The sequence below is a fragment of the Anomaloglossus baeobatrachus genome, chromosome 4, assembly GCF_048569485.1.
Source record: "Anomaloglossus baeobatrachus isolate aAnoBae1 chromosome 4, aAnoBae1.hap1, whole genome shotgun sequence".
Classification (NCBI taxonomy): domain Eukaryota; kingdom Metazoa; phylum Chordata; class Amphibia; order Anura; family Aromobatidae; genus Anomaloglossus; species Anomaloglossus baeobatrachus.
The window spans coordinates 624,204,897-624,219,152 of NC_134356.1; the positions used below are offsets into that span (position 1 = coordinate 624,204,897).

Below are 14,256 nucleotides of genomic sequence, written 5' to 3' on the forward strand. Positions count from 1 at the left end.
TTTTACAAAAGGGCTGGAGGATTTCCTCAGTACACAACATTGTCGGTTATAAGTGGCTTAGGGACAAAATGTAGAACTGGTGGAGGAAGGTTGAACTAGATGGACTTAGGTCTTTTTTCAACCTATGTAACTATGTAACTCATACTGCAAAAAAATCAAGTGGGTTTATTAATGGAAAAATAAAGTGATGGTGGATTTTGATAGAAAAATTAGTTGCATTCTACAGGATTTAAAAAAAAAATGTTTTTCAAGTGGAAAATCCCTTTGAAATAAAATTGAAAATATTTTAAAGAAAAAAAATCCCATTATCATTGTGCATTTATTTGTATCAAACACTACAACATTGTATTAGTAATGGTGAGCCGTACAAATACTGTGTTCATATTTACGAGCAAAACTGTAAAAAAAAAAATAACGCATACAGTATATTACATACAATTATCTACAATAATAGAAAAACGTTGTGCAGGTGGATAAAAAAACCAACACTTTTATGGCATAGAAAGGGGTAAAATACAGCGCTGTCTTCATATCCTCTTCTCCATGATCCACTTGGGCTATTTCCAGTTCACTTTGGTCTCAGATACAGAACTTTGTTCCTTGGTCACCGGTTTACTAATTTCAGTTAAATTTACCTGGGAAGGAAAAAAAAAGATTTAGACCCCAGTGAGGATATAGGAGAGAAAATGATTGTTGTACAGGACACTTACTGATTTGGTGGTGACATTGTTAGGGGAACTGTCATCAGACAACTGTCTTCTGTGTTTTCCTGCTCTGCAGATCAGTTTTCTATATTCTTGTCTCACCTGTTTACAAAAAAGTGACCAAGATTTATAAGTGGCGGCAGTATTATACATTGTGGGTAGAGATGAGCAGACCCGTGGACGTTCGGGTTTGCTGGACATTAAAAAAATCCGGTTTGGGACCTATACTTGACTTTGAACCCTATAAACTTCAATGGGGCCCCAAACTTAAAGAGAACCAACTACCAGGATTTTCCTATATAAACTAAAGCCAGTGCTATACTGGCGCTATCATGCTGATTCTATACATACCTTTAGTTGTGCGATCGGATGTATACTTTCTGAAATACAGGCAAGTAAAGTTTGTGAAATGCACTGTTAGTTGATTGACAGCAGCTACAGGATATCTAATATAAGAAAAAGACTGATGGCACATTCTATCTTTTTAATGTGAACAGGTGCAAACTGAATATGAAACAGTAGCAATAAGGAGACAGTTGCACACTGCAGTGCTAAGATTTGTGGAACAATGAATATGGGAATATAGATATGCATTACTTCTATGAAAAACATGTAATAATTGAGATACTTAGCATACAAAAATGGGCACATTTTATGTGAGCCCAACAGCCAGTGGCAAGGCGACCTCATTTTTGTTGGGTCCCTATCAAACTAATGCCTCTGTTAGGGTTAAAAAACCTACAATTTATGGGCAGGAACCTGCAAATGAAGAAATAAAATCGCCTGAGGCTGAAGAGCAGGAGTGCTTAATCAGAAGACATAACCCTGTAAGCTATGAAAAAGACTGATGGCACATCCTATCTTTCTAATGTTAACAGGTGCAAACTGAACATGAAACAATAACAAAAAGAAGACAATTGCACACTGCAGTGTTAGTTTGATATGGACCAAACAAAAATGAGGTTGCCTTGCCGCTGGCTGTTGGGCTCACATAACATCTGGCCACTTTTGTGTCCTAAGTATCTCAATTATTAAATGCTTTTTTCATAGCAGTAATGCATGTCTATATTCCTATATTTATTGATCTACATATCATAGCACTGCAGTGTGTAACTGTCTCCTTTTTGTTACTGTATCATGTTCAGTTTACACCTGTTCACATTAGAAAGGTAGGATGTGCTATCAGTCTTTTTCTTACATTACAGGGTCATGCCTTCTGATTGAGCACTCCTGCTCTTCAGCCTCAGGTGAATTTTACCTCTCCATTTGCAGGTTCCTGTCCGCCCATAAATTGTAGAGTTCTTTTTAACCCAAAGAGAGGCATTAGTTTGATAGGGAGCCAACAAAAATGAGGTTGCCCTGCCGCTGGCTGTTGGGCTCACATAAAATCTGGCCAATTTTGTGTGCTAAGTATCTCAATTATTACATGGGGTTTTTTTTCATAGCAGTAATGCATATCTATATTCCCCTATTCATTGTTCCACATACTTTGGCACTGCAGTGTGCAACTGTCTCCTTTTTGTTAAAGAATATCTAATAAGTGGGTCAGGTTTTTCTAGTTATTCCCACCACTGTCTGCCTGCCTATCCTGTCCTTCCTTCCTCCTTCATCCCCTTTTAATAACAGAGACAGGGGGAGGAAGGACAGGCAGGCAGACAGGGGTGGGAATAACTAGCAAAACCCAACCCACCTATTAGATATTCTGTAGCTGATTCAGTGAATTTCACAAATTTTACTTGCCTGTATTTTAGAAAGTATACAACTATAGGTACTGTATGTTTAGAATCAGCATGATAGCGCTAGTAGCACTAGTATAGCACTGGCTTTAGTTTATATATGAAAGTCCTGTTGGTTGGTCCTCTTTAAGTCCTGTAAAATGGTGGTAGTAAAGGCTTGGGGCTGGAAAAGGAAGCAAAATGGGGATTAAAGCTGTTAAATTATACATACCTGTGTTTTCCTGGGAAATAAGACTGTTTCTGTGCCCACTCATTAAACGTTATGCCCACTTGTGCCCATTTATTAAACTAACTGCTTCCCTTGCCCACCCTATGTGACAACGTCTGTGATTGGTTGCAGTCAGACTGCTATACACGCCCTCAAACCTCTGTGCCGACATCTGTGGTTGGTAGCAGTCAGCCTGCTGTCTGTGTAGCGTAAAAATAAATAATTTAAAAAAAATGATGTGGGGGCCCCACCTATTTGCTATGCAGCCAAGGTAAAGCCGTCAGCTGGGACCTGATATCAGGCAGGTAAGGGGCCAATATGCATGGCTCTTCCCACCCTGATAATTTAAGCCCCTTGCTGTCTGCTTTATCCGTTCTGGATATCAAAATAGAGGGGACTCAACATCTTAAAAATATAAATAATAAAAAAATATTGTGGGTTCCCACACAATTTTGATATAAGCGCAGATAAATCAGACAGAAGTGGGGTGATATTATCAGGGTGGGATGGTCAATAGTTATTGGATCATTCCAGCCAAAGAATATTAGGCCACAGCCACTCGAGAATTTGCACATCACATTAGATGCGCCAATTCTGGTGCTTTACCAAGCTCTCTCCGATTGCCCAGGTGTGGTGGCAATAAGGGTAATATTTGAGAATAATGACTGCTCTAATTTATGAAAAATCACAGCTTCTATCAAGCCCAGGATTAGTAATGTAGAGCAGTGACATTAGAACTCATCACACCATCTGGAACACACTGACGGCACCGTTTGAGCTGCAGCTGTGAGAGTAGTGATGTCAGTAAGTTCACCAGTGGTCACAGCTAAGTGGTTCCTACAGTACCTTGTGTGACTGCCGGGGACCTCACTGCTGGATTGTCGGACTAGGTGACTTGGCTGTCCAGCAGTGAGCTCACCGGTGGTCACAAAAGGTACCAGAGCCGTGACCGCTGGTGAACTCCCTGATGTCATCGCTCTCACAGCCGTGGCTTCTATGGTGCTTGTCAGTGTGTTCTGGAGGCTGCAATGAGCGGGACATGTGTTCTAATGTCATTGCTCATTGCAGTCTCTGGATGTAACAGAGCCGTGGATCATCGTGGTACCTCGTGTGGATTATGTTGGAACTGAAGTGGGTGTTTTGGGATTTCATAAACTGGTGAAAGAGGGTGCGTATGTGTTTTTAATTCAAATAAAGGATTGTTTGGTGTATGTGTTTATTTTTTTGACTTACTGGATTTGTAATAGGGGTGTCTCATAGATACCTCTACATTAATAATATAGGTCTTGATAGGAGCTGTGGTTTTTTACAAATCACAGCTATTATTAACACTATGTAATGGAATCCAGCTCACCCACGTCTGACCTCACCGCACCTCAGACACGGATCCGGCCCTGCCCTGGCCGCAGCAATGAGAAAATGAAGAAAAGCGATCCAGCTGAGTGACCAGGGGATTTATTCAGTGCAGTACAGACATGGCATAGTCGTGGTTAACGCGTTTCTGGCTTAACGCCCTTAATCATAACCATATGATTAAGGGCGTTAAGCCAGAAACGCGTTAACCACGACTATGCCATGTCTGTACTGCACTGAATAAATCACCTGGTCACTCAGCTGGATCGCTTTTCTTCATTTTCTCATTATTAACACTATGTATTACTCTGATTGCTACTGCACCAAGGCAATCGAGAATAGCAGGGTAAAGCACCAGAATTAGTCCATCTAATGTGATGTGCCAATTCTAGGGCAGCTGTGGGTTGATATTCTTTGGTTGCGATGGGCCAATAACCATGGGCCGTCCCACCCTGATAATATCACCCTGCTGCTGTCTGCTTTAGCTGTGCTTTATGTAAAAAATGGAAGGGAGCCCACATCATTTTTTTCTAATTATTTATTTATTTATTTGGTACATGGAGTCCCCTCTATTTTGATAACCAGAGCAGATAAAGCAGACAGCACAGCGCTGACATTATCATTGTGTGAAGAGCCATGGATATAGGAATATGAATATTCATAAGGTTTAATTAGCAGGCCAGGATCAGGCTGACAGCAGTCAAATCTGCTGAGGAAAAGAGGTATGTTTACCAGGGGCTGCTGATAAGTCTTTGGCTTTACCCAGAAACAAACGACATAGGATGATGAAACTTTACATTTATTGCACATACTCTCCACTGATGTAACACACTTCTTACATCGGTATTTTAAGTTCTGTAAGCCTAGGAAAAATAAAGATTTCGGTTGTGCCTCAAACCAAGCATCCGTAGCAGCCATGGCATCAGAAATGGTTTGCAATTTGGTACCCTTGAGGTGTTTCTTCAGGTTTGGAAACAGATGATGGTTGGAGGGAGCTACAGTATATCTGGTGAATAAGGTGGGTGGTTAACCAGCTGGAAGCCCAGCTCTGCCAGTTTTGCCGTGGTTGCTTGTGCAGTGTGAATGAAGGCGTTGTCTTGCAGGAACAAGATTCTTTTGGACAGTTTGCCACGCCTTTTGGACTTCAGAGCTTCCTTCAATTGGTCCAAAAGTTCAATGTAATACCTTGCATTGATGGTGGAACCCTTTTGAAGGTAGTCCACTAGCAGCACGCCCTCCTTATCCCAGAACACAGACGCCATCACCTTGGTGGCTGATTTTTGCACCCTGAACTTCTTTGGACGAAGAGAACCACTGTGCCTCCACTCTTTTGACTGCTCCTTGTTTTCAGGGTCATACCAATAAATCCAGGTCTCATCCATAGTGACCAGTCGATCCAGGAAGTTCTTATCAGTCCCGAAACGCTGACAAATGGACCGGGAAGTTTTCACTCGCATGCTTCTCTGATCTGTTGTCAAACATTTCTGGACCCACTTTGCAGATAGCTTCCTTATGTCCAAATGTTCATGGATAATGACACAAACACGTTCACTGGAAATCCCCATGATGTCTGCTATTGCTTTAGCTGAAATTCGTCAATTCTCCAGTATGAGGTTGTGCACAGCATCGACAATCTCCGGAACAACAACCGCTCTCTGTCGTCCAGGACGTTCCTCATCATTGGCGCTGAAGTAGCCCGTTTTAAATTTGGCATCCCAGTTCTTAACTATGGAATATGAAGGGCATTGTTCCCCCAATGTCTGCAACATATCACCATGAATATCCTTTGCGGACTTTTCTTGCGGAAATAAGAATATTATCGCTCCTCTGCTCTCAGTTGCTGTGAATATCGTATTAGACTCCTCCATTTTGTTTTCCCTCGTGCGTAGAACACTGTTGCCATAAGCAACAAACACAAAATTTTGAAAACACATATTAGACACATAAGGCTTTCATGTGATGTAACATTCGTTACCATAGAAACAAAAAAAATCACATCAGCAGCGATCGTAATTGTCCTGCTTTAATCCTCATTTTGCTTCCTTTTGCAACGGACAGCCTTTCAACATTCTTTATTTAGGTGCAGAATCAAAACCGTAACATGGACGTACAGTTAGAAATTTGTGCTCAGGATTAGGAACTGGGCACTAGGTGTTTGGTACTAAGGGTGCTTTACACGCTGCAACATCGCTAACGATATATCGTCGGGGTCATGTCGTTAGTGACGCACATCCGGCGCCGTTAACGACATCGCAGAGCGTGACACCAATGAGCGATGATCAACGAGCGCAAAAACGTGAAATATCGTTGCTCGTTGACACGTCGTTCATTTCCTTAATATCGTTGCTGCTGCAGGTACGATGTTGTTCCTCGTTCCTACGGTAGCACACATCGCTATGTGTGATGCCGCTGGAACGACAAACATCTCCTTACCTGCATCCACCGGCAATGAGGAAGGAAACAGGTGGGCGGGATGTTCCGGCCGCTCATCTCCTCCCCTCCTCTGCTATTGGATGGCCGTAATGTGACGTCGCTGTGATGCTGAACGCACCTCCCCCTTGAAGGAGGGATTGTTCGGCATCAACAGCGATGTCGCAGAACAGGTATGTGCGTGTGACGCTGCCATAGCGATAATATTCGCTACGGCAGCGATCACAACATATCGCACCAACGACGGGGGCGGGTGCTATCGCTCGCGACATCGCTAGCAATCGCTAGCGATGTCGCAGAGTGTAAAGCACCCTTAACCTTGAACTTTACAGTTTGGATTCACTCATCCCTAATTGTGGTGTAATCCAGAATTTTGATGTGATTTTTGTTCTGCATAAATTACCTGATAAACTATACAGGCTACAAGCTCTGCAGACTGCCGTTATAAGGGGCTCCAGACCAGACTGTTATATAGGGGCTTCAGACTACACATCTAGACTGCTGTTCAAAGGAGGCGGGGGGGGAAGGGGGGCACCAGACTGCTGTTATAGGGGGCTCCAGACTACACATCCAGACTGCTGTTATAGGGGGCTCCAGACTTCATATCCAGACTGCTGTTATAGGGGGCTCCAGACTATACATCCATATTGCTGCTATAGGGGGCTCCAGACTACACATCCAGACTGCTGTTATAGGGGGCTCCAGACTAAACATCCAGACTGCTGTTATAGGGGGCTCCAGACTTCATATCCATACTGCTGTTATAGGGGGCTCCAGACTTCATATCCAGACTGCTGTTATAGGGGGCTCCAGACTACACATCCATATTGCTGCTATAGGGGGCTCCAGACTACACATCCAGACTGCTGTTATAGGGGGCTCCAGACTTCATATCCAGACTGCTGCTATAGGGGGCTCCAGACTACACATCCAGACTGCTGTTATAGGGGGCTCCAGACTTCATATCCATACTGCTGTTATAGGGGGCTCCAGACTTCATATCCAGACTGCTGTTATAGGGGGCTCCAGACTTCATATCCAGACTGCTGTTATAGGGGGCTCCAGACTATACATCCAGACTGCTGTTATAGGGGGCTCCAGACTACACATCCAGACTGCTGCTATAGGGGGCTCCAGACTACACATCCAGACTGCTGTTATAGGGGCTCCAGACTAAACATCCAGACTGCTGCTATAGGGGGCTCCAGACTACACATCCAGACTGCTGCTATAGGGGGCTCCAGACTACACATCCAGACTGCTGTTATAGGGGGCTCCAGACTACACATCCAGACTGCTGCTATAGGGGGCTCCAGGCTACACATCCAGACTGCTGTTATAGGGGGCTCCAGACTTCATATCCAGACTGCTGTTATAGGGGGCTCCAGACTATACATCCATATTGCTGCTATAGGGGGCTCCAGACTACACATCCAGACTGCTGTTATAGGGGGCTCCAGACTAAACATCCAGACTGCTGTTATAGGGGGCTCCAGACTTCATATCCATACTGCTGTTATAGGGGGCTCCAGACTTCATATCCAGACTGCTGTTATAGGGGGCTCCAGACTACACATCCATATTGCTGCTATAGGGGGCTCCAGACTACACATCCAGACTGCTGTTATAGGGGGCTCCAGACTTCATATCCAGACTGCTGCTATAGGGGGCTCCAGACTACACATCCAGACTGCTGTTATAGGGGGCTCCAGACTTCATATCCATACTGCTGTTATAGGGGGCTCCAGACTTCATATCCAGACTGCTGTTATAGGGGGCTCCAGACTTCATATCCAGACTGCTGTTATAGGGGGCTCCAGACTATACATCCAGACTGCTGTTATAGGGGGCTCCAGACTACACATCCAGACTGCTGCTATAGGGGGCTCCAGACTACACATCCAGACTGCTGTTATAGGGGCTCCAGACTAAACATCCAGACTGCTGCTATAGGGGGCTCCAGACTACACATCCAGACTGCTGCTATAGGGGGCTCCAGACTACACATCCAGACTGCTGTTATAGGGGGCTCCAGACTACACATCCAGACTGCTGCTATAGGGGGCTCCAGGCTACACATCCAGACTGCTGTTATAGGGGGCTCCAGACTACACATCCAGACTGCTGTTATAGGGGGCTCCAGACTACACATCCAGACTGCTGTTATAGGGGGGCTCCATCAAGAACAACCACAGTCCTGTTCTTTGACTTTTGAGATGGAGCACATCACACATCCAGAATCCCGCTATCCCTATTTGATCCAGACCACAAGCTACGATTAATCAGCTATTTATTAATTATAATTTTATGATGAGGCATTGCATTAAATCATTACCTGGTTGTTGAACACACAATGTACAAGAAAGATGTAGACTCCCTGTAGACTGTTACATATGGTGAATATATAAGATATGACCGGGGATCTGATACCAAATTGGAAGTAGCCAATACCCCAGGTACAGCCAAGAATAAATAACTGCGCCAAGGCTTTAAATGTCAGTAATCTAAGTGGAGAAAATGGGAAATTGTTAATTAAAAGTGAAAACCCTGTACTAATAGTAGAGACATTTACATTACAGCTCTATGTTGGCCATCTACTTTATATAGAGCATACTCTAGCTCTCGTCACCCCCTTTAATACTTACCTACTATTTTTAAGGGTGGACACATTTGTGTTCAAAGATGCAAGCCTGTTTCTGAGGAGTATGACAGTGAAGACTAAGAGGATGGTGTTTGTCTAGAACAAAAGATAAATTACATGAAAGAAAACAGAAAAAACTTACATAATTCTTACATGTAAAATACACTTCCAATGAACACTGCTCACTTTTCTGACACACCTCACTATACTTTCTCTGGTGCTTCTGAGTTGCACAGCCAGACTCGGGCGTTGATCAGCTGTGTGCTCATTAGTGATCGGACTAGAAGGAGTTTATTTCTCCTAGCCTGCTGGTTACCTTTTTTATCACATGTTGATGGAGACCTATCACAGACACTCCCTGCCTTTTTAAGATAGAGGAAATTGTCTTCCTATGCCAACTATAGCTTTTGGCTAAACCGGTCCATGTGCTGCTGTTTTCCAGTCCGGTGATTTACTGTGTGCTGCTTGGTGTGCTGTGGAATTCCTCCTGTTGTCTGGTCATTTCCTCCCTGTTTAGTTTTCCTCCTTATCACTACTTGTCTGATTACTCTGTGTGAGCATGCTGTGTGATAGTTTTGGTTTCCCTTGTTTGACTATCACTATTGGTGTTTACACGCTCCTGTCCCACCCCCCCTTGAAGTACGGAGGGAGGTGGTATTAGATCAGGGCTGGTCAGGAGCAGAGGTACGAAGGCGGACCAGACATTGTCACCATCAGACGTATGTCTGAGATCAAGGACAGCCAGGGTCACACTAGGCTGAGGGCCAGTTTAGGAGCCCTGGTCTCCTGTTATCCCCTGCTACTCTGTGTTAAGGGACAATAATCATCCAGTAAAATACAGGGCATTACGATACTGAATTTTCACTACAGTGTATAGTGTTTTCACCAGTATTTCCCTTTGAAGGCTTTTCTCAACTTTTTAGTTGTGTTTCTGCTACAGGGTAGAAATTAGCTTCTCTAATCTCTGTCATACATTGCCGTCCCAAACATGACAGACTCTTTATTTCCCACCACTATATAGCAGAAGCAGCAGTATACAGCATTACTGAGCAGTGTAGCTGTGAACCCAACTCTGAGAAGGTAAGAACCTTACTAGAAACCTGCATCACTTGTGTGCGTCTACCTGTTTTTCTCTTAATCTGCCCTTCTTGCTTGCTTCCTCATCTCTCTATATACTTTAATCGTCAGCTGTAATCTGATCCCTCAGTGACCAAGATGGATTTTAATTGTTGTTCATGAATGATAATTTCAGGGGAAAAGGGGAGGCCGGGCGAGGGGGTGAATAAATGCCTTATAATTGGAGATAATCATTTTAATTGTAATTTATGCAAATTTCTTGAAATGACAGTGACCATTTAATAACTATATCCAGGACCGGCCAGCAGAATTATAGATGCAGTTTTTTGGCTAAAATTTGGTCTGTAACTGAGGATAATACAAATAAAGTAAATGGTTATCCTCATGATGATAAACAAGCAACTCTACAATTTTCTTGTAACTAAAAATCCTCTCTATTTTCAAAAATGTAAGACATTTTAATTCTGTTATTTATTGCAGGCTTTCACTGGTCTGTCTGACACAGTCTGTCTCCTATGCAAAGTTCTTACAAGCTCTTTTCTATAGAGCTTGTAAGGACTGCTCTGAAGTCATTGGATCCGACCACACTTCATTTCCCTGATGCTCGAAAAGCTGCCTCTGTTTGTGGCACTGGAGAGCACAAAGTTTGGGCCAGCGGACTAAACATGCTGCTGGTCCCAACTGCCAATCAATCAGGACTGCACTGCCCCCCGGCCATCAGGGACCAGGAGGATGGGGAACAGAGAGCTCCTGAAGATATGTGTTGAGATAAACCATTTTAGGCCCCCTTCACACGTCCGTGATACACGTGCGTGTTTGGTCCGTTTCCGTATATACCGGAGACACGGCCAAACGTGCACCAATGTTAATCTATGATTGTGGTCACACGTGCGTTATTTCATTATGTCCGTGTGTGCGTGTCCGTGATCCGTATGTGTTTGCGTTTTGCACGGATGCATGTCCGTTATCTGCACGGAGCACGCACACGTGGACACAATGAAAGTCTATGGGTATGTGCACACACGTTAGTAAACACGTATGCATCTACCTATAGTCCGTGTCCGTTTGGTGTTTTTATTTCTAGTGATGTCGGCTATTCTTTCTATTTCTGTGTATGTCGGTCAATCTCCCTGAGTCCGTCGGTCGGTCTCTCTGTCGGTCTCTCTGTCTGTCTGTCCTTCTCTCACAGTCTGTCGGTCAGTTTCCCCCCCTCTCTCATACTTACCGTTCCCCGATCTCCGACGCAGCGCTGCACGGCATTCACACTGCTGCGGCGGCTTTTACTATTTTGAAAAAGCCGGCCGCTCATTAAACAATCTCCTATTCCCTGCTTTCCCCGCCCACCGGCGCCTATGATTGGTTGCAGTGAGACACGCCCCCACACTGAGTGACAGGTGCCTCACTGCACCCAATCACAGCAGCCGGTGGGCGTGTCTATACTGTGCAGTAAAATAAATAAATAATTAAAAAAAACCGGCGTACGGTCCCCCCCAATTTTAATGCCAGCCAGATAAAGCCATACGGCTGAAGGCTGGTATTCTCAGGATGGGGAGCTCCACGTTATGGGGAGCCCCCCACCCTAACAATATCAGTCAGCAGCCGCCCAGAATTGTCGCATACATTATATGCGACAGTTCTGGAACTGTACCCGGCTCTTCCCGATTTGCCCTGGTGCTTTGGCAAATCGGGGTAATAAGGAGTTAATGGCAGCCCATAGCTGCCACTAAATCCTAGATTAATCATGTCAGGCGTCTATGAGACACCCTCCATGATTAATCTGTAAATGACAGTAAATAAACACACACACCAGAAAAAATCCTTTATTAGAAATAAAAAACACACACATATACCCTGGTTCAACAATTTAATCAGCCCGAAAAAGCCCTCCATGTCCGGCGTACTCCAGGATGGTCCAGCGTCGCATCCAGCTCTGCTGCATGGAGGTGACCGGAGCTGCAGAAGACACAGCCGCTCCCGTCAGCTCCACGCAGCTAATGAAGAGAGCCGTGTGATCGGCTGAGCTGTCACTGAGGTTACCCGCTGTTACTGGATCCAGTGACAGCGGGTAACCTCAGTGACAGCTCAGCTGATCGCGCGGCTGTCTTCATTTGCCGCGTGGAGGTGACCGGAGCGGCGGTGTATTCTGCAGCTCCTGTCACCTCCATGCAGCAGAGCTGGATGCGACGCTGGACCATCCTGGAGTACGCCGGACATGGAGGGCTTTTTCGGGCTGATTAAATTGTTGAACCAGGGTATATGTGTGTGTTTTTTATTTCTAATAAAGGATTTTTTCTGGTGTGTGTGTTTATTTACTGTCACTTACAGATTAATCATGGAGGGTGTCTCATAGACGCCTGACATGATTAATCTAGGATTTAGTGGCAGCTATGGGCTGCCATTAACTCCTTATTACCCCGATTTGCCAAAGCACCAGGGCAAATCGGGAAGAGCCGGGTACAGTTCCAGAACTGTCGCATATAATGTATGCGACAATTCTGGGCGGCTGCTGACTGATATTGTTAGGGTGGGGGGCTCCCCATAACGTGGAGCTCCCCATCCTGAGAATACCAGCCTTCAGCCGTATGGCTTTATCTGGCTGGCAATAAAATTGGGGGGGACCGCACGCCGTTTTTTTTAAATTATTTATTTATTTATTTTACTGCACAGTATAGACACGCCCACCGGCTGCTGTGATTGGGTGCAGTGAGGCACCTGTCACTCAGTGTGGGGGCGTGTCTCACTGCAACCAATCATAGGCGCCGGTGGGCAGGGAAAGCAGGGAATAGGAGATTGTTTAATGAGCGGCCGGCTTTTTCAAAATAGTTAAAGCCGCCGCAGCAGTGTGAATGCCGTGCAGCGCCGGGGATCGAGGAACGGTGAGTATGAGAGAGGGGGGGAAACTTCAGTCACTCGGGGGATTAGCGGTCACCGGTGAATCCTTCACAGGTGACCGCTAATCAGTACTCGACACAGACAGAGCCGCGGTATGAGGATGAAGTCGGGTGAAGTTCACCCGAGTTCATTCTCATCGCGCAACTCTGTCTGCTGTCAGACGACATTTATAAACGACATTGTGCATCACACACACGGACATTCCACACGGACATTCCACGTACACGTTAATTCCACACGCACACACGGACGTTCTGCACACAAACACGGCTAGCATACGCAATTCACACAGGTGCCACACGGACCATAAAAACGGACACAAAAGCGGGACACGGACCCGAAAAACGTCCCGTAACACACGTGCGTGTTTTTCACGGACGTGTGAAGGGGGCCTTAAGCTGTGTTTTCTGCTTTTCCTTTTGTAGATCATATTGAGTACAAGTCCATCTCAATAAATTAGAATATCATCAAAAAGTTAATTTATTTCAGTAATTTAATACAAAAAGGGAAACCCATATATTATATAGTCATTACACACAGAGGGATCTATTCCTATATATTGTATAGAGTCATTACACACAGAGGGATCTATTCCTATATATTATATAGAGTCATTACACACAGAGGGATCTATTGCTATATATTATATAGAGTCATTACACACAGAAGGATCTATTCCTATATATTATATAGAGTCATTACACACAGGGGAATCTATTCCTATATATTATATAGAGTCATTACACACAGAGGGATCTATTCCTATATATTATATAGTCATTACACACAGAGGAATCTATTCCTATATATTATATAGAGTCATTACACACAGGGGGATCTATTCCTAGATATTATATAGAGTCATTACACACAGAGGGATCTATTCCTATATATTATATAGAGTCATTACACACTGAGTGATCTATTCCTATATATTATATAGAGTCATTACACACAGAGGGATCTATTCCTATATATTATATAGAGTCATTACGCACAGAGGGATCTATTCCTATATATTATATAGTCATTACACACAGAGGGATCTATTTCTATATATTATATAGAGTCATTACACACAGAGGGATCTATTCCTATATATTATATAGAGTCATTACATACAGAGGGATCTATTTCAAGTGTTTAGTTCTGTTAATGTTGATTATGGCTTACAGCCAATGAAAACCCAAATCTCAGAGAATTAGACTAATTACC

General features: G+C 44.1%; 1 protein-coding gene across 1 annotated transcript in view; it reads right to left on the reverse strand.

Moving 5' to 3' along the window:
• Positions 1 to 309: 309 nt before the first annotated feature.
• LOC142301932 (adhesion G protein-coupled receptor E3-like) overlaps positions 310 to 14,256 on the reverse strand; it is a 251,123-nt gene continuing 237,176 nt past the window's right edge. The window contains exons 18-21 of the mRNA XM_075342989.1: positions 9,077 to 9,168; positions 8,767 to 8,935; positions 711 to 806; positions 310 to 635 (exon numbers count right to left, since the gene is read on the reverse strand). Coding sequence (XP_075199104.1) covers positions 558 to 635; positions 711 to 806; positions 8,767 to 8,935; positions 9,077 to 9,168 — 435 coding nt within the window. The 3' untranslated portion in view covers positions 310 to 557. The remainder of the gene's footprint in view (positions 636 to 710; positions 807 to 8,766; positions 8,936 to 9,076; positions 9,169 to 14,256) is intronic.